This window comes from Oryx dammah, unplaced genomic scaffold, assembly GCF_014754425.2.
Source record: "Oryx dammah isolate SB20612 unplaced genomic scaffold, SCBI_Odam_1.1 HiC_scaffold_9, whole genome shotgun sequence".
Taxonomy (NCBI): Eukaryota; Metazoa; Chordata; class Mammalia; order Artiodactyla; family Bovidae; genus Oryx; species Oryx dammah.
Genome location: NW_024070193.1, coordinates 38,484,077 through 38,508,639, shown reverse-complemented (window position 1 = coordinate 38,508,639; position 24,563 = coordinate 38,484,077). Strand labels below are relative to the sequence as shown.

Genomic DNA, 24,563 nt, shown 5'->3' with positions numbered 1-24,563 from the left:
CTAAGGTATAGTGAGGTTAAGTGATGTGCCCACGGTCACGCAGCTCATGACAGGTGGGGCAGAGGGACCTGAACCCAAGTCTGACCCCAGAGCCAGAACTTAAGCCTACAGTCACCCACCGCTCCCCCCAGTACATCTTACCTATTCATTTAAACCAGATTACGGATGATTTTGATTCAGAAAGGTAAGTTTCTTTATATTTGCTCATCTTTTCAAATATTCAATAATCCCATCTTTCCACTATGACCAATGGTGTTCAACAAAATGAAATGAACGCAGTTCTCTGAGAGCTTCTCACTTGGACAGCATGTCTGTACTCTCCCCAGCTGTTTGCTGACCCAATGTCCCCAAACACAGTGCTTCCACGGGAAGCAGAAAGAGAAGAAACAGCTGGGTCCTTCGATGGGAAAACACAAACAGATGGGATCATCTACCTAACCTCTGTCCCACGGTAGAAATTGTCTCCAACATCTCTGACAAATGCTTAGTCTCCTGTGAATGAGGGGAAACCCGTCCTTTGAAGTGGGCCTCTTCCTTGAGCAATCGCTCAGCACTGATGACAGTCAGAAGCATGTTCCTAAAATCTGAAATTCTGCCTCTGGTCACTGGACTCTGCTGGCCTTAATTCTCTGTTGTTCTGGGCTCTGAACATCCCTCATCCACATGACAGCCTTAAAGCGAGAAAAGACAACTGGCCGTTGTCCCTTAGGGCCTTGCATCAGCACAGCAGCTTGTCAGAAATGCAGAATCTCAGGCTTCACCCAGACCTACTGAATTAGGATCTGAGTTTTAGCAAGATCCCTGGATGCACATTCTTTTCCTCATTCATTCTACAAATATGGAAGAGCCTGCCTGTGCAAAGCCTTAGAGGAGACAGGCATGGTTTCTGAGCTCACAATGAATGGGGTAGGTAAGAGCAAAGGCAAAACCCAGCAATGACAGCCAACTGTTTAGAGCATTTAATATGGGCCACGTACTCCTTAAGTGTTTCATGTGGACAGGCTCTTGATTCTCATCAAAACACTGTGAGGCACATACAATAATCTTACCATTTTCCACATGAGAAAATGGAGAGACTGAGAGAGTGAAGGTGACATGACCAGCAAAACCAGAGCTAAGGGTCCAACCCAAGCAGTCCGGCTCCAGGGGCTGCGGATGATGAGGGGGTCCCAGAAGGCATGATGGAGATGGGGAGATCATTTCAGAGGAAGATAAAGGACATGAAACGCCCAGAATGCAGAGCAAGTTCCCTGACAGCCAGGACGAAATGACTCAGTGGCTGGAGCAGAGATCATGGAGTGGGGACTGCAGGTGAGGCTGGGAGGTAAGCGGGATGACTCATGCAGGACCCTGTGGACCCCGAAAGCATGTCCTTTATCCTAAGCACAAGTGGGGAACCACTGAGGGTGCCAAACAACCAGGTAACATCATGAGACCTGTACTGATTCCTCTGGCCATGGGGAACAGATGGGACGGGCCCCACGCTCAGACACAAAGGATCAAGAGGCAAGTGCAGAAACCAGCAAGGAGGCCATGGCAGCAACTTACGTAAGAAATATTGTCACCCAACTAGTCACGGTCTCTCCCATCTTTCGCAGTTCAGCACGAACATCCTTGCTTCGAGACCTATCCTATTCTCCTGGTTATCGCTTCTTTAGATTTATCCCCACGGAGCAGTATAACTTAAATGTAGAACCCCAGGAGGTGCTAAGAGGCCCGAGACATTTCTGGAGAAGCACAACTCTATTAATTCACTCAAGTGGTTGAGTAGAGATACTGTCAAGAACCCTCCAGGTATGGGTTCAAATCCCAGCTTAGTCCAGATTAGTTACTAACCCTCTCTGGGCTCAGGGTACCCAGTGTAAAATGGGGATGATACACCACCACACCACAGGGATGCCCCAACAGTCAAGAGCAAAGGCATACCATGACTCTGCCAGAAGGCCAAGCACAGAGAAGGAAGGGAATTATTGTTTTTCATGATCATGTATTGAATGAAGTCAGGTAATCTCAAAACTATAGGCACAAGAGAGAAGAAAGATCCAACACAGGGCGGGGGCGGGGGGCAGGCTTCAAGGAGAAGATACCCTCAGAGGATGAAGTCAGTCCACATTCCTGGGAGAAGACAAGTCAACTATAAGAAATCTGTTTTCAGAAAGCTTTCTGGACTCAGGTAGTTGGGGAGAGATAGGACGGCATCAGGCATCCTTGTTAAAAAAAAATCAGCCTTCAGCTAACCTAAAATGTCCTCAGCAAAAACACTGTAAGAGCTGGGAACAGTGAAAACCATTTTAGAACAAGCATGAAATTCTTTTCAACCAGCTTTTAACTAAAGACCAGCATTATGCTGGGCACTGGGCCAGGAGGGCAGGGCAAAAGATTTGGTCCCTCCAGGTGCTCCAAAATCTAGCTGCAGAGACAAAAACAGAAGACAGCTGTGATAAACACTATGCTCAAGACTGTTAAGTAGGCAGTTAGCATGTACCTCTCGTATGCAGACATTTGCTCCTGGGTAGCACATCTCAGAATGTCATGTTTCAGGGTAGCAGAGGAAGAAGAAGCAGAGTTGGTAGTAGCTGACTCACTGGAAAAGACTCTGATGCTGGGAAATACTTTAGTCAAGAAGGAGAGGAGGATGGCAGAGGATGAGAAGGTTAGATGGCATCACCGACTCAATGGATGTGAATTCGAGCAAACTCTAGGAGGCAGTGAAGGACAGAGAGGCCTGGCATACTGCAGTCCATGGGGGCGTAAAGAGTTGGACATGACTGAGTGACTGAACAACAAAGAGGAAGAAACCAATTAAGAAGGAATTCAGTAATTTTGCAAAGGAAAACTCGAAGGCCCATATCCTTCTAAAGATAGTTTGGAATAGGTATTAAAAAGAAGGTTTCTGATGTCACATTGTCTGGGTTCAAATCCTGGCTCTGCCACTTTGTGCTATGTAACTTGGACCACCACTCAACCTATTGTATATCAATTCTTCATCTATAAAAGGAGGGGAAGACTTCATTGCTCTGTAGCTGCCTTATGGGGTTGTGATGAGGGCTAAATAATGAAAGTAAAGGAAACTATCAAAATTAAATAGATAAAATTTCATTACTGTATGTAATCACTATATCAATACATGGTATTCACTATTATTTGCACTTATGGAAACTAGATTATCATTATTTACACGAGATGACTGAACAAAAAAGATAGTGTGGGAGGAGATCCAAGGTGTGTCCCAATCCCACTTTTGACATGGAATTGCTTTTTTGACCCCAGGAGACTTCCTAAATCTCCATTTCCTCAAATATCAAAAAAAAAAAAAAAGGGAAGGGAAAATGTTACCAGAAACTCAAGTGATTCACTGCACATCTTCATCAATGCTCTGAAGACAGGATTATAGAAGCCTTTGCCAAAAGAAAGTCCTTCATCAACCACTAGGTTGTGCTTTCAGGAGAACTGTAGAGCAGTATGAAAACATGACCCAATTACACGTGCTCTCTGTCCACTTTAATTTTGTCCTCAATGGAGGAAGCCACAACAGCAGACCCGAGATTCAATTAGATGACAAAGAAAACAGATCCCTTACTCTGGAAGCACTCTATGCATGCAGAGCTGAAATGTGCTCTCCATTAGCAAATAGATTATTGTGAGTCAACGAATATACAACAGGGGTCTAAGGTCTACTTTCCAGGGGTGACTCAGCTATTCAAAAACAAAGCCATCCAAGGCAATGGAGCAAAAAGCTTTCCTATGCCCATGAGCAGGATACCTACCACCTTCAGACAAGCATCTCAAAGCTTTGAGCAAGTAGGCAGGAATCCAGCAAGGGCCACGTGCAGTGTGTGGGACTCTGGTATAATCAAGTGGCAGGCATCACACCAGTGACTGTGTGACATGCTGGGAGCCTTCTATGTTGCCTGGGGAATTGATTTAAATTACAGTGTTGTTCCCTTTAGATGGAGTCTGTTGGTGCAAGATTGGGATAAGCGGGTAAATCTGAAATGAAGATTATAAAAAACCTACTAATCTTTTTATTAAATTTGAGTTGATTTTGTGAATACAGAATAAGTTGCCAAAGACTTTTCCCACAAAGCAGCTGTGTGCACACACAAAACCTTGAATGTGCCTCAAGGCATATACTTGACAAGCACCTTAAATAGACTGATTTCTCTGCCTTATTTAACACGACAGGCAGAAACAAGAGTCCCACTGAGAAAGGCCCATCATGAATTACAATCAAAAGAACAAACAAAATTTAAGGGCGGCCCTCCCCTTGGCATGTGGGTATTTGAAAACTAAATAAGATACCGGTTCATGCCTTCAAGGCCTTGCTAAAAGAAAAGGGGGGGGGCGGGGGGAAGGCAGAAATAATGTTGCTTAGCAACAATTAGACAAGGGGCAGCAAAAGACAGCGGGTGTGAAAGAAAGCTGAGTGCAGAGTTTGTTACCACGACTCTAGTCCAGGTGACCCTGTGACCCAAGATCCTGGCAGTGTCCCCACCTGGCCTTAGAATAAGACTTGGCTGTTTCCATCCACCTGTCTTATCTTGCCAAAGAAGACCTATAATCCCAAAGAAACAGAAACCTACTTCTGGACAGCACAAGGCTCCTGGACACCAGCACTGCCTTGTGAAATGCTAACCAGCCTGCTTCTGGTGCTGATCATGACTTCAAGCTAAAGCCCACTGAACAGATGAGAAAACCGAAGCCTGGAGAAAATGCAGTCATTTCCCCCATGGTGTCACCGTGGTTGGTGGCAGAGCCTGGGCCAGAAGCTAGCTCTCAGGTTTGGTGGGCTCTTTACTCCAGTGCTAGTGGTTTTCCTACATCTTTCCTCCAAGAGCCGCTCCCCATCTCGGACTAAATCTCAGGTCAGATTGTTATCAGATAAGTAGTTGCTGGTATGCAAATACTTCTCATCACTTGATCATGAAAAATGCCATTCTTATTTGAGGCCCCCCCTTCAAAGCTGCTACGAGGGAGAGGCTTCCCTGGCAGATCAGTGATAAAGAATCTGCCTGCCAGTGGAGGAGACATGAATTCAATTTCTGATCCGGGAAGATTCCACAGGTCCTGGAGCAACTAAGCCTGTGCTGAGCCTGTACTCTGAAGCCCACATGCCCTATAGCCCACGCTCCGCAACAAGAGAAGCCACTGAAATGAGAAGTCCACGCATCGCAACTAGAGAAGTGGCCCCTGTTCTCTGTAACTGGAGAAAAGCCTAGGCCGCAATGAAGACCCAGCACAGCCAAAAATAGATAAATCAATCCACAAGCCCTCTAAAAGGTAGGCTGACAGTACAAGCGTTCTGGGACTACAGAAGAGTCCAGTGAAAATGAAAAGACCAGAAGTCTGATCCTCAAGTTCACAGCCACGCCTTTAGATCCAGAGTGGTTTACCATAGCCAACCAATACACTCTTCTTCATCCCAGTATCATCTGAGACCATGATTCCTACGCTCTCATAGTTTTAAAGTGAACACATACTGAGCTATCAAGTCTTCAGCCAACATTTCACTCAGGAGACAGACCCTCATTTGCACTACAAATAGAATTCAAAGAATGCTGCAGGTCACAGACTGCATACCCCACAGCTTGCCCCACTGACAGGTAAAAAGTTAAAAATGCATTAAGTCAAAGGGTCCAAGCCTTCTATCTTCCTCATTCATAAGCTTGGATAGACAGCAGAGAAGTAATAACCTAGTCTATTCTCATTTAGAGATGGGAGGTAACAGGACCATGCTTGAAGGAACCCTCATGCTTTGGGAAGGTTCCGCCGGGGAGAGCGAGAGCAAAGCACTGGGTTCAGGCCGTTGCAAGGGAGTTCTAGTCTCACAAGCCATGCAATGCTGGACCAGGTCCTCCACCTTGTCAGCCCAAAAGGCATCAGGCATAAAACAGACACACCCTGGGCTGAGGAGGTGTTGCAAAGCTCAGGAGAGAACGCCCATCAAGTGGCATTATCTACTTTGCCGCAGTGAACTACTAGATAACAGGGGTGACTTTCATACTTCATAGAAAGATATTTCACCAGCTGGGCCTCTGTTCCCTTACAAACAGCTGTCATGTGGACGACAAATCACTCTCATCATGTTTCTTAAAGATTTTAACTGTGAACTGGCACTGACTTCCTTGAGAATGTATCTTTCTTCCCTGGAGTATAAACGGCTGGTGCATAGGAAGCATTCAATAAATGTCTGTGGAATGAATAGCAACCACTCTAAGAAGGGATATTTAACTGACCATGTTTCTCAGGGCTTCCCTTTCCTCATCTATATAATGGGAACCCAATATCTGTGCCTCACAGGAAGGTTACAAAGGTTAAAAGAGAGAATCCACAATCCACATTGTGCCTTGCACAATGTAACTGTAAACGCTCTATCAGTGTTAACGTGACGTGTATACTCAGTCATGTCCGACTCTCGGTGAGCCCAGGGACTGCAGCCCACCAGGCTCCTCTGTCCACGGGATTTTCCAAGCAACAATACTGGAGTGGGTTCTCATTTCCTTCTCTAGGGGATCCTCCCAACCCAAGGAATCAAACCGTGTCTCTCGCATCTCCTGCACTGGCAGGTGGATTCCTCACCAGTGCATCACCTGAGAAGCCCCTAGTAGTTGGTACTATTATTTATAATGTGGGGCTATTTCTCTGCGACACTTGTAAAGACTCTTGAAAGCCAGGGAGACTGTATTCAAGTCATCTCACCTCTCTTCATCAAGGCCAGCAACTAGAACACAGAAGGACCTTAATGCTTGACTCATTTTCACAGTACATTAACATAGTGGATTACTGCACTGGAAACCAACTTTGATTAGGAAAGAGGAAACACAGAGGACAAGGGAGATGCTGATCTAGAATGTGCACACTTTCAGCCTGATCTCTGAGCTCTTCCCCAGTTTCTATGAACCACCAAAGATATCAGAATGCTTCCTTTCTCCTCACTTTTCCCTGCCCAAGCTCCTCCCCACAGCTTTAATTCTGAGTTACCATTCTAAACAGCTTCTCTTCTAAAACTAAAGGTTTAACTACAAGATTAAAAATCTCTCACACCTTGGGAACACTGATAGCGTAGTATCCGTACAAGATCAAGAATGTGAGGTCAAAGTTAGCCTCTTGACCTAAATGGAGAAGATCAAGTTTTGAGGGCAAGAACTGGACAATTTCCCCGATCTGAAAAAAGGGATCACACAATAAATGTTATCATCATCACCAAAGCTGATCTTGTTTCCCAGAAGCCCCAGTTACTTCTACTCCAACAACACTGGAGGTTCAACTTAAAACAGCAGACCTTCTAGGATGGAAATGGACAATGGTCTTTAGCTTCCATCATCTCTTTGTAGAATATGCCAGTGTATTTAGGACAGGGAAGGGATGGGTGGAAATGAAAAGGAAAAGACAATCCAGAGAAAGGAAATCACTAACCACAAAGTTTCTATTCCCAGTTTCAATCTGATGTTTGCCTTCTCTATTTTCAAACTACGGGCAAAATGACACCCATAAGGAAGAAAAGAGATTCTGCCTTACCTTCTACTGACATGGGCACTTTAAAATGATACCACATTAACAAAAGGACTAAAGTAATTGAATGATTCTACACCTCAGTTCTCATCACTGAGAGGACAAGGATATGGTCCAAAATTCATTCAGATAATGAAAATGTCTTGGCTTCCATGAAACTGAACTGCAGCCAATCTCTTCTTCCTACCCACAACAACATCAGGGGCAGGAGATACATTCAAAGGAATCACAAAGAAAGCAGTTCACTTGGAAGTGTACTTTTACTCATCAGAAAGAAGCAAGTGTGTTCAACAGTTTAACTCATCAGCATCTACCGTGAAAAAATAACAGCTTCCAGTCACTTGAGCAAGCCTTGTGTACCCAAGTACTCTGTTTGGCTCTGTAGCCATATTACCTTCCATCCTATATCTTTATGAGGAAGGAATTATTTTCCCTCCATTTCATAAGTAAAGACATAAGCTCAGAGATTTAAGTAATCTATCAGGGTCACTAAGCTTGTATACGGGAACACTGAGCCTCGAATCCAAGCTCATGTGGTCCAGGTACACACTGCTACCCACAAAGCATTTAAAGACAAAAAGAGGAACCATCTATAATTATTCTCATATCATTATTCACATACAGTTTCTGTCCCTTCTGCCACCACCTATGAGGATCAGGCTCTGTACTGAGAACTGGGAATGAAAAGACAGGAGTAACTAAGGCTTCCCAAGCCCTTAACTAAGGACCATCAGTACTAAATTTGGAACACGCATTTAATCCTCACAATAACCTTTTGAGCAAGGGACTAATATCATCGCGCATTTCACAAATGAGAAAACCAAAGTTACGACATTTTCCAGGGTCAAAGAGCTAAGAATTAGCAGAATTTGGATTTGAACCCTGGAAGCCCGATCCTCCAGCCTATGTTATTAACCGCAAGGTTGGCAGATTTCAAGAGGAGCTCCCAGAATTAAAACCCCAAGTCAGAAGCCACAGGGAATATTACATCAATCGGCCTTTGGTTTCCACTTACTTAAGAACAAGTTATGATGGTTCTCAATATAGGAAGTAACTTGGGAAAGAAGCAACAGCAAACCCAAATGACTACGTGTAGCTTGGCTGATCGCTAAGGTAAAGACTCCATCATTTTAACCAGCCACTCACCAGCATCCCACTTTTCCATACGTGTCTGGTAAATTTCAAGATGCATTGGCACAGCAAGGAAATGGACAAGAAATGCCACCCAATTGCCCAGTGCACCATTTCTAAACATCAAAATGATTTCAACCTTCAAAACAGATCTGTATTTGGAAAGGCAGTAATCCCTTTCAGAAGAAACACCTTTCTCCCTGTTTTAGAGAAAAATGTTTCAAACACCACACCACAATTGAAGGGCTGCTTTTTGGAAAATATCACCCGGGTTCCAGGGTGCAAGAGACCTTCCAGTGGTTGCAATGGGAGATGGGTCAGGGCCCCTCACCTGTGTGCAGACAGCCTCCCACTCACCACGAGGAACTGAGACAGCCATGACCTACATTCACAAAGCCTGCTGCAAAGCATGTTTTGAACCAGATTTCCGACAAGTACAAAGAACCTCACAACCTAGAACACTTTATTTTTAATTTATGGGGAAAGACAGTCAACAAATCAAGTCACTGTCACGTGACCACCGGTGGACCCAAGCCAGGCCATAAAAGAGTTTGAGTGAGTAAGTGAAAGTCACTCAGTCATGTCAGACTCTTTGCGACCCCAAGACTGTAGCCTGCGAGGCTCCTCTGTCCATGGAATTCTCCAGGCAAGAATACTGGTGTGGGTTGCCAGTTTGGTTCTTTCCAAATAGCTTCTACAGGAATTGTCACTTTTATCTCAAAAAAAATCTCTTTCAATCAGCCACCAGATATACATCTAAGCACCAGGCACTTTTATCCTAGTGCCAGGAAAACATACATCTCTTCTGACTTCCCCTGGCTATGATCTTATTTATTTCAATATTCTAAATGGCACCCCACTCCAGTACTCTTGCCTGGAAAATCCCATGGACAGAGGAGTCTGGTAGGCTGCAGTCTATGGGGTCGCTAAGAGTTGAACATGATTGAGCGACTTCACTTTCACTTTTCACTTTCATGCCTTGGAGAAGGAAATGGCAACCCACTCCAGTGTTCTTGCCTGGAGAATCCCAGGGATGGGGAGGCCTGGTGGGCTGCCGTCTATGGGGTTGCACAGAGTCAAACACGACTGAAGCAACTTAACAGCAGCAGCAAACTTATATTCAGACAGCCACTGGTTAACTCTAAACAGTTTGCTAACATCTTTCTCAGCTTCCTTTCCCAGCTCCCAGAGCCCAGGTGCACAATAGGATAGGAGCTCATGTTGGACCCAAGCAATAGGCTCCACATCCCTTCCACTTAGTCCCAACTGTAAAAGCACTGTGTGGACCAGCTTCCTGCTACATAATAAAGCCATGAGTTTATAGCTCAGGCCCTAAGAGCAGTGGTTCATAACCTAGGCTGCATGGGAGACTCAAACCAGGGAATTTTCAAAATATCTCAAATACCCTGTTAAATGAGAATCTCTGGAGGTGGAACTCAAAAGTGGGTGTTTTTGAATATCCCCTGGGTGATTTCTCAGCCCAAGTTGAGAATCCCAGCTCCTACTCCATCCATCAACAACTCTATGATTCCAGACAAGCTACTAAACCTCCACCTTCCAGGGCTTCAGTCCCCTCCCAGGGAGAGCAGACCCCCTCCATCAGCTAGAAATGCTGGCAGAGCCCTCAGCACAGTACGAGTGTGGCCACACTCAATGTTGGCACAGAGTCCCTCACACTTGGCTCTTTTAAATGGTAAAACTGCCGCACATTATGTAATTCAGAAGGAAGGGCTTAATTCTATGAGTGAGTGATGGGATTATGATCATTGGATCAAATCTTTCTGTTGCATTCAGGATTCTGTTTTGGAAGGTGACATGGAGCAGGAACTGAGAAGAAAAAGGCAACAGAGGTGTATAGGCTTATGCCAGTGATGTTTTTTTTAAACGGACTCCCACCAGCCCCCTCCCCAGGTGAAAACATGCTCCTGGCAGTCTCACGCCCGACTGGATGCAGCGCAACACCGAACACCTTCCAAATGGCTTCTCTCCATCTGAACAACTGCCTATTTTATTCTAATTTCTGGAGATTTTATTCAAAAACCGCAAACAGTTTCTAAATCACGTAAGAACAAAAAGAAGTCATGACTTGAAAGATATGATCTGCAAACAGCAAGGTTTAAACTCTCTGGGACAGAGGCCATCAGTCAAATAGTTAACCCACTGGGTTCTCAGCCCTGGCTGTAAATAAAAATTACTGCCCTAAAAATGCCAATGCCTAGCCCCCAACCTTGAGAGATTCTTTAACTAGTCTGGAGAGGGGCCCTGGGCAGCCATGTAATTTAATATCTCTACCAGATAATTCTACTACACAGCCAGAGCTGAGAAGCGCTAACCACAACAGCAGCAAAAAATAACAACAAAACGTTTCTCATTTTAAGATACCAACTATATTTTAGACACCTCCTGCAATACACTAATCTACCTTCCGTGGAAGACATAAAACACAAGAGGTCCACAAAGAAAGCCAACAGTGCAAGGCCACCAGTAGGAAGACTGTCCCTCCTATGCCTTTTAACTCAAAAAGGTAAGTGTAATAATAAGAACTCCTCACTCCGAGGTGAAGTATGTAAGTACAGCAAAGCTCCCAATCGAACAGCAAGTTTTGCTGAAATACCACATGTTCCTTGCAATTCAATCCATAAATCCTACTTGTTCAAACACAAGTGTAAGGCTTTAAACAGAATTCATGCTTACCAGCATGTATTCAAGTGAAAAAAAATGAAGGTCCTAATACAAGCCTTCCTGATCTTGACACTGAACTTATTTATGCCTTTTAAGAGTTCAGAAAGCCTGAAACTCGCCTCATACATCTTAAAAATATGTAGGCAAATAAACCTATATGTAGACAAATAAACTTATGACTGACTAAAAAAAAAAAAAAAAAAAAAAAAACTGTATCTACACACAGCAACAGACTTTGTGAATTTTCAAATGAGGCAAGGGACCCACCCTGGAATGGTCCCCAACTTACCTCTGAATTTCTTGGGTGGATTGTTAAGGTCCCCGGTTTCTGGCTGCACAACACAACGGTCATCAACCAGGCTGCAAAGAGAAGAAAGTAAATGTTGCATCAAACCAAGTCTAAGAAAATAAAATCCTAAGCACTAGGCAAAACTCAAATACTCGGGGCTGTTCCTATGCAAAACAGGCTGCCCTCCTTCAAGAGCCCAAGACTCTGCTTCTGCAATGGACACATTAAGGTACTTTTCTGTGGCTCTTTTCACTTAACCACATCCAGAAGAGACCTGAGCGTGTGCGAAACAGCGTGTGCGTGCTTAGTTGCGTCTGACTCTTTACAACCCCATGGACTGTAGCCCACCAGGCTCCTCCATCCATGGGCTTCTCCAGGCAAGAATACTGGAGTGGGTTGTCATGCCCTTCTCCAGGGGATCTTCCCCGCCCAGAGATCAAACCTGCATCTCCAGCATTGGCAGGTGATTTATCACTGGGGCACCTGGAAAGCCCCGATGTGAGCACAGCATGTACTAAAGCTTAGGTCAGGGGCACAGCAAAAGGTCCTTGCACCCAACCAATGGTAGCCAAGGGGCCCACTCCATGCCAGGCACTGAACTAGGCCCTGGGATGTGAACATGGGTGGGAGGCAGGCCCCTGCCCTTCGGTAGCTCAAGGCTGATTCATGCAGGAACCAGAAAGACAAACTGACAAGGAGCATATCACCTGCAGGCTGTAAGAGAAGAGGACAAAATACAGCCAGAAACTCACTGTGCCTGAAGCTACCTGAGAAGCTGCCGGTGGAAGAGGTCAAACTGGGAACTGTTAGAGACGGAAATAGAGGCGGAGGATGAAGAAGAGGGGAGCATTTTCAAGGGGAAAGAACCCTACGTACACAAGCATGGGAGTAAGAGAAGACTTTGGAGCTTCACAAAGACTAGTGGGGAAATAGCACAGAATTACAGATAAATAATCAGCCTCTATCTATATATAAAGACCCCATGTTTAAAATTCCAACTGACAGATATGACTTGTACAATGCTTTTGTACAATTGATTTGTTAAAAAAATTTTTTTTGTTGTTTTTTGTTTGAACAGACGAGGAAAATTGAAGCTCTGAGGAGTTTACATGACTTTTCCAAGTTCCTAGAACTGGTATTGGCAGGACTGGCTCATTTTCAAGGGGCCACAAAACTTGCTCCCAGCTAATATGGTTTTCCAGGGATTCTTCATTAATCTATGTCTTATCCCAAAGGCAAGTTACCATTAAATAACTAGCCTTAACTCTTACTGCTTCTTTTCCAAAATCTGCCGACACATCCTAAAATTCTTTCACACATCTTTCAAGATCCTAAATCAGAACTCCCATCTTCTCATGAAGACCCTAAGTCTTTCCTGCCCCAGGCTCCCTCTGCCTGGCCTCTGTCCCTCCCCACCACCCTCCATCTCACCGGGCTGAAACACAAATGATACACTAGGCAACAAGATCCCCAGGACAGAAAGCGTGCCTGCTTTGTGACCCAGAAGGTTCCACCCTTCACCCAGGGCCAGCACACCTCCTAACCAGGCTGAGTACTCAGTATCTATTAAGTCGATAAATTGAAGTGTCTAGAACAGTCCACCAGCAACTTGCCTCCTTCGGCTCTAAGACATAGGCTCTCTTCATTAACAAGAGGGACCGTGTGGCCACAGCCTCAACATTCATGCACAAATCAAGAGCAGAAAGTGTATACATAAACCCCTGCCCACTGTGAGCCCCTCCAAGCATAAACAAGGAAACGCCACCAGATCTAATATGTGTAGGCAGGAGCTGGGGACAGGGGTGGGAAGTGGGGTGGCGTGCCTTGGAATTCAATGTAGGGCTTGGTAAATTAATCAAGTTCTCAGACAAGGAGGTATGGGTAGGAGAAAGAGTCCCATTCTAGGTTAGAAGAAAATTTACTGTAGATGGCCTTCAGCTACCTGCTAGCAGCATGACACGGACTGTATCACTTCACTCCCCCTGGTCTCAGTTTCCTCACTGTAAAATCAAAGAGTTGGTCTTAAGGATTCCCAAGTAGGGAGATGTTCATGAAACTTTTTGTTTCTTAAATATAATGATACCAAGTGCCCATCCTCCCCAGGCCTACTAAAGCCGTGTTGCAGGACGGGATCCAAGAATCTTTATTTTTCACAAGTTTCACACATGATTGAGAAGCACTTCTCTTGACACTACATGTCACACACTTGGGCTTTCCAAGGCCCTAGGTGAGTTTAAAGTTCAGTGAGTCAATAAACCCATTTGGAGGTAACTTCCATCTATATAAATGGAACTGGGTTACATAAATAGCGCTGGATGCTGATTCCACAAAAATTGGCAGTCACTCATCGTCATCCACGAGTAGCGCTCCATAAATGTAAAAAATATGAGAAGGAAAAAGAGGTCAAATTTTATTTTCCAAATCCATTTTTACACCAGTTATCCTCAAATATGTGCAGAGAACCAAGGGAATAAAATATTCATCTAAAGGAAAGACTAGAGCCCCAAATTTAACATAAAAAAAGAGGGGTCATTCTCATGTTAAAGGGGAAGACTTTATTATTAATTTGTTCACAATACTTATGAAAACTCTTATAAAGCTCTGTACCTCATAGGAAATCTAAAAGGAGATGCTCTGGAAGAAAAAGAGGTACTAAGATTTTAGGGGCTGGCCCAGTGGATTCAGCAAGTGACAGGAAGTGAGCCTAGGTGACTAGAAAGGCAGTGGCACCATTAAAAGAAATTAGGGCCACAGACCAGAGATGGAGCATAAGGTGGGCCTGAGGCTTAACAAGGCATTCAGGTAAGAGTTGTGGGCAGACCATGAGGATGGGGGTGAGCAAATTCTGCCAGAGAGGCGCGGTCAGACGAGCTAGGAAGGGGAAGTTGGCCCCACCGAGGGCAACTGTTAGAAGCGCTAGTCTGGAAGTTCTCAGTCTTTGTAGCTGTGAAACCCTGGGCAGGGGACTTCACCTCTCTGATGCTCAGAGATTTTTGCCCCCATAAATAGCAATAATAATGCTCACTGTAAAAAGCTGTTTGGGGATTAAAGGGATGGTGGATGTACAGTACATAGCACAGAGCTGTAAACACTGACAGGATTCATATAGGCAGTTACCGCTGCTACTTATTGTTGCAGAAAAATAAGAGGATGCAAGATTCAACTAGAGATGGAAAAAGCAAGGAATTAGCCAAGAAGAAAACAAGGACAACAGAGAGGCACAAGCAGCAGGATTCTGCCAAAGCTACAGAAGGTATCTTGGGCAAACTCGGGAGATGGTGAGGGACAGAGAAGCCTGGTGTGCTGCAGTCCATGGGGTCTCCAAGAGTCAGACACGACTTGGTGACTGAACAACAGAAGGTATATTGTTAAGGGTGGGTCTTTAGTATAAACAGTTTTAAAAAAGGCTTCAGAGAAAAAAAAAAAAAGCCACTTGACTGGTGATCAAGCAGTCATGGATCACTCATTTTTACTGAATGACTTTTGAAAATAAAATCTTTATTCGGAGAGATCCAGCTGAGCTATAGAATTCTTTATCTGAAATAACTTGCTCCTTGAGGCTGGAGTAACTGAATGAGAGCCTGGGAATACACTTACTTTACAGAATACCAGAGAATCAGCATACTTTAAATAGGAAGTCTGATTAAAAAGGATGGTTCTGGCTGCTGTGACAATGAGGTTCTTAGAGGAATTGTTGCCTTCCTCCCCCGCCCCCACATTTGAGACCAGCTCTTGCCAAACACCACAATGCCACCCACCACTCCTTTTCATGCAAAGACATTACAGACCACGTATAACTCTTACAGAGATAACCACCTTCACTCCCCATTCTGCTTGTGCCTGCCCTTCGGGACTAATTCACCTCTCATTTCCTCTTCCAGACAATAGAAGGAGGAGGAGAAGGCAAAAGATAATCAAATGAATACATTAGGGAATGTATTTATACGGGCTTGGGGGGAAAAAAACAACTGAAGAAAGAACAGAACACCAGAAATCTGATTTAAAGAACTTGGTGCCATTTGTAACTTTCAGATGTACACAGTGATCTAAGGCAGAAAACGTTCTGCCTCAAAGGGGAGAGAGAAGCACCTGAGAAGTTCTGGTCTCTACTTGTACAACAAACAAGTCACCACTTAAAAATAAGAGCTTTTACAAAGCGAAAGCACTTCCCTGGGGTCTGTAAATACTAATCTGAACATTCATCCCATACACTTAGCACTTTCCCTCTGACATATGAAAGAAGAGGCTATTACAATAGTTCTGAATTAACAGTTAGTAACCGATGAGACTTCATTCTTACAGAACTGATGGGCAAATGGCATTTCTGTGTAAGAGGTTAAACCTGGCTAATGAGAGATCTGATATTTGTGATTCCAACCATCGCTGGAAAAATCAAATAAAATGGGAACATTCATGTCCTAGAAAAATCACAGTGTTGAAGCTGATGTTCTAATGTCTTAAACAAACCCTGCCATACAAGAAACCAGGTGCTCTTACCCCAAGGTGCTAATAAATCCATTTGTCGATCCTTCGGCGTACAGAGAACAAATGTCTCCGATGTGTAGAAAACTAGACATCTTGTCAGACATGTCTTTCTTGAGAATCCTAGACAAAGTAAAATATGCAACATTATTAGAAGGAAAGAAATGCTCGGGGTGGGACGGGGGGTGGGATAGTCACTGAGAATTGGCTTAGCTCAATTTTCCAAAGCGTTCTACTTAAAAGTCAAATTTAAATCAGTGTGTGACAGGCAGGCAATTCGCTGAGCCAAGCAGGACATATGCAGCCACATTTTTCCCCATCTATCCTTTCTTTTCAGGGTATTCCAACCACAGTAAGGCTTGTTTCTAACAAAACTATGACTGAATCCAATTCTCGAAGTTGAAGACCCTCGATAAATAGTGAATATAAAGACTACAGGGAAGTCTGCCAAGAACTCTGCAATGATTAGGAGCTGGAAAGTCTGACTTAGGAAATATTAACATGCTCAATCTGCCTCAGGGAATGTTCAGGCAGAAGGAAACACCTGGTATAAAACTTGGGTCCGGCAGGGCCTGGGGCTGAGGCACCAAAGGAACAGAATTAATATGAGGAAACCTAGTAATAAATACCACAAAGCTCTAGAGGCCTTTTAAGAATTCAACAACCTATACACTTCATGCAAATGCTATTTCATTGTCTTTCCTCTCTTCCTTCACCATGAAACCCATGCAGATGGAGAAAGACTCAGCACCTGGTCCAAATCATTCCAACGCAACTAGAGAGAGAGGCTGCAGTCCCTTAAGAAACTTGGTCAGGAACACACACAGTGAACGGCAGTGCTAGAACATGTTCATAAATTCAGTAAATCTCTGCACAGCTCAGTGATCACCCCACACACAAACAACACACACACACACACACAAATTATCAACAAAAATATTGACATGACTCATAGAAAGAGCTTTCATCAGGGCCATAAACATTGAAGAGTGGGAGTCAATTATTAAAAAATATATATATATAAACTGAAATTTACAACACAAGCTCAAGGACCTTCCTAGTGGTCCAGTGGTTAAGATTCGGTGCTTCCACTGTAGGGAGCAAGCGTTCAATCCCTGGTTGGGGAAGTTCAGAGCCCACATGCCACACAGCATAGTTAAAAAGTAAAAATAAAAATAAAAAACAAACTCAGTTCTGAGCAAAGAGTGTGTGCTGGCGTGGACTGCAGTAGCTCCTCATCATTTCCTCAGGCACCTGGTGTATAGACGTTTAGGGTCACCTTGCTCTTTCCTAGACCTCTCTTCCAAACCCAGACCCCCTTAAACATCCTTGCCCATCTCTTTACTCCAGTTTCCCTGCCAGAAAGCATTCACCCCACCATGCCACAAGACTTGGAATGGCGTGGAGAAGTATTCTCTCCTGAAATTGCTTTCCAGGTGCCAAGTTTTCTTTTCAGAAGAATTATGCCTCAGTGATCAGTGGGAAACCTCAAGAAGCATTTCTCCTCCCTTAGTAGGAGTAGCAGGTACTGAAAACAAACCATGAAAGAACCTCAGTTCACTGCTTGTGAGAAACAGCAAGGAAAAACTCATTTGCCCTTCCAGCAGCCAAGATGTTGCAAGAGATAAAGAGCACTGCCTTGAACATGAACTTACGTAGAGAGATTGCGCGCAACTGAGAACACAAACTCTCAAAACGAAAGAGCCAGCATCTCTAGACCTTGGGGAGAGATACACAAACAACGGGCAGAGACTCAGCTCGCCACATCCCACTCTCTGAAATCGAACCTATCATCCTGTCATTTCTTAACTGTATTTTACACCTATAGGCAAACCGATGTTTTAAAACAGCGGTCCTCAACTTTTTGGCACCAGGGATTGGTTTTCTGGAAGGCAATTTTTCCATGGACCAGGGAAGGGAGAGGAGGGAATTGTTTTGGGGTGATTCAAGGACATAACATTTATTGGGGACTTTATTTCTACTGCTATTACATCAGTCATCAGATCCCAGAGGTTGGGAACCCCTGTTTTAAACAAGATCCCCAAAAGACACCCAAAACAAAACCACTCACGGGCATTGGTATTTCCCTTCTGCACTTAAAAGTCTTATAAAGGGTAAAGAAGTGTACTTCTGGGACTGATTACTGGGAAACAAGTTCTGTTTGAATTTTGAGTCAGACCAAATCTGTGTCTTCACACTAGAAACTTCCAGAAGGATCCAGGGACAGTGATGAATGCAGGCGAGCAGATACATGCTCGGGAGGAGGGCAAGGGACTTTTCTACTGTGACTGAGTCTCTCCCGGCCCTCTTGGCCCCAGTGGAGACTAGGCTGAGAAACAGCAGCATGCCTACTAGTCTCTGAACTTTGATCACAACCTGGTCACCTTACTAGAAGCTTCAGGTCCTGAATGGGAAGCACTGGACACTATTCAGTGTCCTGGAATGACAAAGCATGACATACTCAGTTTTGCTTGCATTGATAATCGCAACAGAAGTCTGGGCGCCAGGCCCATGCAGCAAGGTTCTGCATTGCCACCATTTCTCATAATAATGGCTAGCATTTGGCAAGCATTATCATGCCCACCACCGGGCTGAGACCTTTACAAATCTTCTCAAATCCTCAGGACCACAGCATGAGGCAGGAACTACCATTATTACCATTTTGCTGTTGGGAAACTGAGCTGCCAAAAGGCTAAGATGCCCAAGACATATATAATTAACAAGTAGAAAGGCCAGAGTTATAACTCTGGTCCACATGACTGGTAAACAGAGCTGTTCAGCAATGGCAATGCCTGGAACATGGATTAATATGTTAACCTCTTATTCTTGGTGACAATATTAAGAACTTATTTTATGTGCACAATTCTATTTGCTAATTTTTCTTTGGTATTTCCTAATTTTTCTGTTGCTGCCACATAATACTTTGATAAGTTGAGGGGGGGATTAAGTTTCTTCTTCCTAATCAACATTCTTATTAAGTAGATAGTTGAACAAATAAACTTCAGGCATACTTTATATTTCCTCCTGAAAACATGGGCTAATGCATCCACCATAGTTGGGGTGGGGGCAGGGTCAGATTCTTCCCCAGGGTCCCAAACAATGGGTACCCTCACAAAGGACCAGGCAGACCCTCTCTGGTCTGGTGGGAAACCTTTGGAAGCTTCCCCTCACCTACCATTAGCCAAGTGGAGGAAGAGGAAAAGGATGAGAAGGGAGTAAAGGGGAGAAGGAGGGGCACAACCATCAGTGATGTCCTGGAAGTAAACACCAGGAGAGTCAACAGAACAGGCCTCTGGGGTCTGGAGGGGAGGAGGGAGAAAGTCATCCTGGGAGCCATCCTCTGGAAGACTTCCTGTGTTCAGAAGCAGGATGAGAGAGCCTAACCATGGATGTGATCCTGGACCATGTGTGCCTTTGAACTCCTCATCGCTGTACCCAGGGCTCCTGTGTCACTCACACAGTGGCTGGGGATCACCTAACAGAAGAACAGCTGGTGCCACCCTGCCACAGAGCTGCAGGACCCTGACACCTAGGGCTTGCTGCTAAGAAACTCTGAGTTGGTCAGCAGATATCTATGAGAACAAGCCCAGGTGGTCAGCTCCAGAGCTCCAACCATCTCTCTGGCCACTAGCTGTTATTTCTAGCTGATTTTAGGGCTTCAGATTTCTTTCAAATTGTGAATCACTATGTGGTACAACTGAAACTTATATAATACTGCAAATTAACTGCATTTCAATTTTTAAAAATAAAAAAAATTCTTTAAACTTCCCCTGTTTAAGAAAATAACTTCTGGGTATGCAATGTACAACGTGACAAGTATAGGCCATAGTACTGTATCGTATATTTGAAAGTTATCAAGAGTAGATCTTAAAGGTTCCCTTCACAAGGGAAAAAAAATTTATAACTGGTGCAGATGTTAACTAAATTTACTGTGGCAATCATTTGTAATAGATACACACATCACATCATTACGGTGTATACCTTAAACTTATACAATGTTGCAGGTCGAATATCTCAATAAAACTGGAAAAAATTAATAAATAAAAAAAATAAAATTCAGTAAAGGAAAGGATCTTCTGCATAAGAAGTCAGCTGGGTATCACACAAATGGACCCTTTTGTGTCCTATGACGACATATTTTTACTTTAAGGGAGGTAATTATCCTGCCTAATTCACCCCTTGAGAAAAAGCTGAACAATGTAGAATTATACTGAAACTCCCAACCACAGAGCATTCTGAACTTTCCAAATATACAAAATCATAGAATAAAGGTCAGAAGCAACCCTGTAAACCCTGTAATTCCACGTCTCGCCCAATAATAGAACTACCCCCACCCCACCCCCACCATGTCGCTTAAGGGATGGTCTTGTCTTCCGTGTGGACCGGCAATGAGGCCTACTCTAGGTTCAAACAGCCTGTGTGGCAAACACTCCTGTTCCCCATGCCCCCCACACAACGACAAGCGCCTCCCAGAATTTCTGCTACTGATCTGTCCTCTGATGCGCCAAGACCTCTGAACACGTGAACACTCTCTCGTTTCTCCTTGAGACTTGGCTTGTCAGCATCCTCCCCAGTTCCTGACACCTCCTGGCTTCAGGAGCCAGGGTTCCAACCTGGCTCTGTCACCTCTTCTCTGTAGGGCTTCAGGCCAGATCCACACTTTCCCTAAGCCTTACTTTTCCCATCTGTAAAAGGGGGACAAATAGAGTGCTTCCCTCAGCAGGTGGTCATAAGGCTCTGTGAGATCGTCTTTATAAAGCATCTGCTGACGTACTGAGTTGGCCAAAAAGTTCATGTGGCTTTTCCCGTGAGTGCTTATGGAGAAACTCGAGTGAACTTTTTGGCCAATCTGATACCTGGCAGGAAGCTAAATCACGCCACCTATGAAAATTATCAGTATTTCTATACCACCTCCACCTCCCGCCACTGCTCTGATCAGTTAATGCACCTCCTAAAATAGGCTTCTCACAGAGAGGCTTGACTGGGGTGGAGGAAGGTGGATGACTCCAGCCTCTGTGCCGTCCGCAGGCAGATGGAGCTGCGGCAGCTTTGCTGAGTCTCACATCGCCCGCTGGCTCAGCTTCAATTCACTGTCCCCTGAAACTGCTCCCTGAGCAGAGTGAAAGAAACGGGATGCCAGATTCTATTTGTTAAGAAAGGTGAGGATAAAAAGGCACCGATTCAGAGCTCCCCTTGGAGAAGAGAAACCCGGGGTGGTGGTCCTCCGATTCTGAGGCCACACAGCCTGTGTTGCTTTCGGCCTTTCCTATACCTCCTTGGTCCTCTTGTCCACTCTGCTGCCTCCAGCGGCTTCTATACCATGAAGAGCCACAAGTCTGTATCTCCTGGCCAAGAGCTACTGGGGTTCAGCTCCAAAATGCCCACAGCATCTCAATGGACCAAAAAGAACTCACCCGTCTGCCCAATCTGCTTCTCCTCCTCCACAAGTCTGGGGGCACCTCCCGTCCTCTCTCACCTTATCCCTGTCACAGGACTTCTGCCCGTGCTGGTCCCTCAGATCCAGAATACACTCATTTCTATTCCATCTCTTGCCCTAATACAAGCCCAAATCTGTCTGGGATCTGTTTGGCATACCACTGCATTCCTGTCACCATGTGCTGACCACGTGGTAGGTGCTTAGTAAATATGTCAAACATAGAAATGATGATATTTAAATGAACATCAAATCTTACTGATTTTAAGCTTGAAAACATTTCTTAAAGCCTCTACTTTTTTTTAACTCCTCTGCCCACCTCAGAAATCTCAGGCAAAATCATTTTTCAACTGGGCTTCATTCTGGTCCTTGATTTTTTGTTGTTGTTTCATTTTTAAAAAATGTTTATTAAGAGTATAGTTGCTGTAAAGCAATGTTGTGTTTTTCTACTACATACCAAAATGAATCAGTTATACGTATACATACACCCCCTCCCGTCGGGACTTCCTTCCCATTCAGGCCACCACAGTACCTTAAGTAGACTTCGCAGTGCTACACATTGCAAATATGTTCTCACGAGTTATCTATTTATAATATCAAAAACATATATACGTCAATCCCACTCTCAGTTCCTCCCATCTCACCTTTTCCCCCTTGACAGCCATAGATTTGTTCTCCGTATCTCTGTCTCTACTTCTGCTTTGCAAATAAGATCATCTATCCTATTCACCTCTCTCACCTCCATTATTCTACATGTACAGCCAGCATGACCTTTTAGAAGCCTAAGGCAGACCATGTATTCCTTCCCAAGTCTCTTCAGGGCTCTCCAGAATCTGGTCCCTGTCTATCCCTTCCTCATCTCACTGGACTCTCCCCACTGCTTTTACCCTAAAGCACGGATGCATTTTTCCAGATTCCCCCAACACGCTGTGTACACTTTCTGTCCCCCAGGTGTTGGCATCTGCTGCTCCAGCTGCCTGAGACCCCCTGGGCCCCCCACAGGGCGGGGCTTCTCTGGTGCCTCAGTTGGTAAAGAATCTGCCTGCAATGCAGGAGAACTGGGTCCGATCCCTGGGTCGGGAAGATCCCCTGGAGGAGGGCATGGCAACCCACTCCAGTATTCTTGCCTGGAGAAGGCCCATGGACAGAGCCTGGTGGGCAATAGTCCATGGGGTCACAAAGAGTCAGACATGACTGAGTAACTAAGCACAGCACACAGCACAGCCATGAGGGCCAGGACAGCAGGATGATTCATTCCCACTGCTTCCCAGCCCCTAGCACATTGCCTGGAACATGCAAGCAGTCAAATTTGGGTTCAATGTACTAAAGCGTCAGCTTATCTTCTGCCTAAAAGAAATTACACTGTTTCTTAGGGGATTGTTTTTCTAAAACTAATTAAAGCCAAGTTTATGTTGTTGGATCAAAAAATAGAGAAGAAAGGCCTCTTGGCCCGTTTCAACAGATTTTTGAGACATTGGGAGCCAGAAACAAAACGTCTAACATCTATCCCTGGAAAGAAGTACCTGTCTCCCACTGACCATCCCTTGGTATGTTCAAAAGGGCTAGAAACATCAACCTAGAACACCTGCATTCAAATTCCATCTTCATCAGTTACCTGCTGTGTGTGCTTAAGCAACTTACATAACTTCTGAATTTCAACTCCCTTGTGCATATTTTAAAAAATAACGTGTGTGTGGGGGGGGGTGGGGGTGGCGGCTACCACTCCTATCTCTCATCAGGACCCTGCCTCCCATCAGGGTCATCATGAGGGACAAACCAAAAACCCCACACAAAGTGCTCAGCCCAATACCTGGTGCTTACTAAGGGCTCACTTTTTTATTTTCAAGTGAGACTAAAATGAGAACATTCACTTCACTTCCTTCGAAGTCTTCCCTCCCTACTGCCTGTAACTTCTGCTTCTCCTACTTGATAGACCCTATTCACTCTGTCAGCACTGCTGGAAACATACCCAAATAAACACAGGTCCCAGAAGTGTTTCAGTCCTCTGCAGGTCCATAAGGTGGCTGACACTCAGGTCATCCAAGGTCCTGCTTCTCGGCCCCCAGATTCAAAATACCCGAGACAGCCAGACCTCAATTCCGCTTCCCCTTCTTCTAACATCAAACCAGGCCCCTGCTGGAAGAGGGGTGGGGGTGGAAATCTCTTCAAAGGAATGATAATTCAATATTTAGAACTTTCCTCCACTTTGGTGTTGAGACAGGCTAAAGCACAGCCTCATCCAAAAAGAAGTATGTTCATTTCATTTTAAGCAGTTCAAGATAGATTTGGATTTCTCTTTTTTTCTTTCTTTTGCTAAAAGCTTTGTGGTAAAAACTCACTTATTGTCATTTCTTCCATCTATTTCTACTGTATACACTTAACTAATGCCTTATATTCATTTCTCTAAAAAAAAAATAATAATCTCAACTTTCGCCTACTCACGACTTAAGACTTTAAAACTTAGCAACTTCTGAAATGAGACCAAATTAGAACACTTTCATTAACTAAGAAGTGAACTAAGGTTATCACTTAAACCTCAAGGGTGGATGGACAAAGGAGGAAATCAGAATCGTGACCTCACAGCAGTGAACAGACCCCAAAGCCACATTTTTACTGACTGCAGAAGCAAGCCTTTTGTATTTCATTAAGATGAAGCCACCTGATCTTTGGGACTGAACAGCCTTTCAGTCATCGGGGAGAAAAAGAAACCCACTGATACTGCCCTTAAGTTCAGCCTTTCCAAGAGAGGAGGGATAAGTTAAAGAGTTTGTGATTAACATATGCACACGACTATATATAAAACAGATAATCAAGAAGGACCTACTATATAGCACAGGGAATTCTACTCAATACTCTGCTATAGCCTACATGGGAAAAGAATCTTTAAAAAAAAAAAGCGTGGATATATAAGTGATTCACTTTGCTATACACCTGAACTAACACAATACTGTAAATCAACTATACTCAATTATAATTTTAAAATAAAAAGTTTGGCCCTTCCAAGCTCTGGTGTCAGGTAGAAAACCCCCTCGT

The 24,563-nt window shown here is 44.3% G+C and overlaps 1 protein-coding gene across 8 annotated transcripts in view; it reads right to left on the bottom strand.

Moving 5' to 3' along the window:
* The window catches only part of ITPR1 (inositol 1,4,5-trisphosphate receptor type 1), a 348,439-nt gene that overhangs the window by 305,300 nt on the left and 18,576 nt on the right, over positions 1-24,563 (bottom strand). For all 8 annotated transcript variants that reach the window (XM_040245980.1, XM_040245986.1, XM_040245987.1 and 5 more), the window contains exons 3-4: positions 16,112-16,219; positions 11,615-11,685 (exon numbers count right to left, since the gene is read on the bottom strand). In XM_040245980.1, the coding sequence (XP_040101914.1) occupies positions 11,615-11,685; positions 16,112-16,203 (163 nt within the window). In that variant the 5' untranslated portion in view covers positions 16,204-16,219. The remainder of the gene's footprint in view (positions 1-11,614; positions 11,686-16,111; positions 16,220-24,563) is intronic.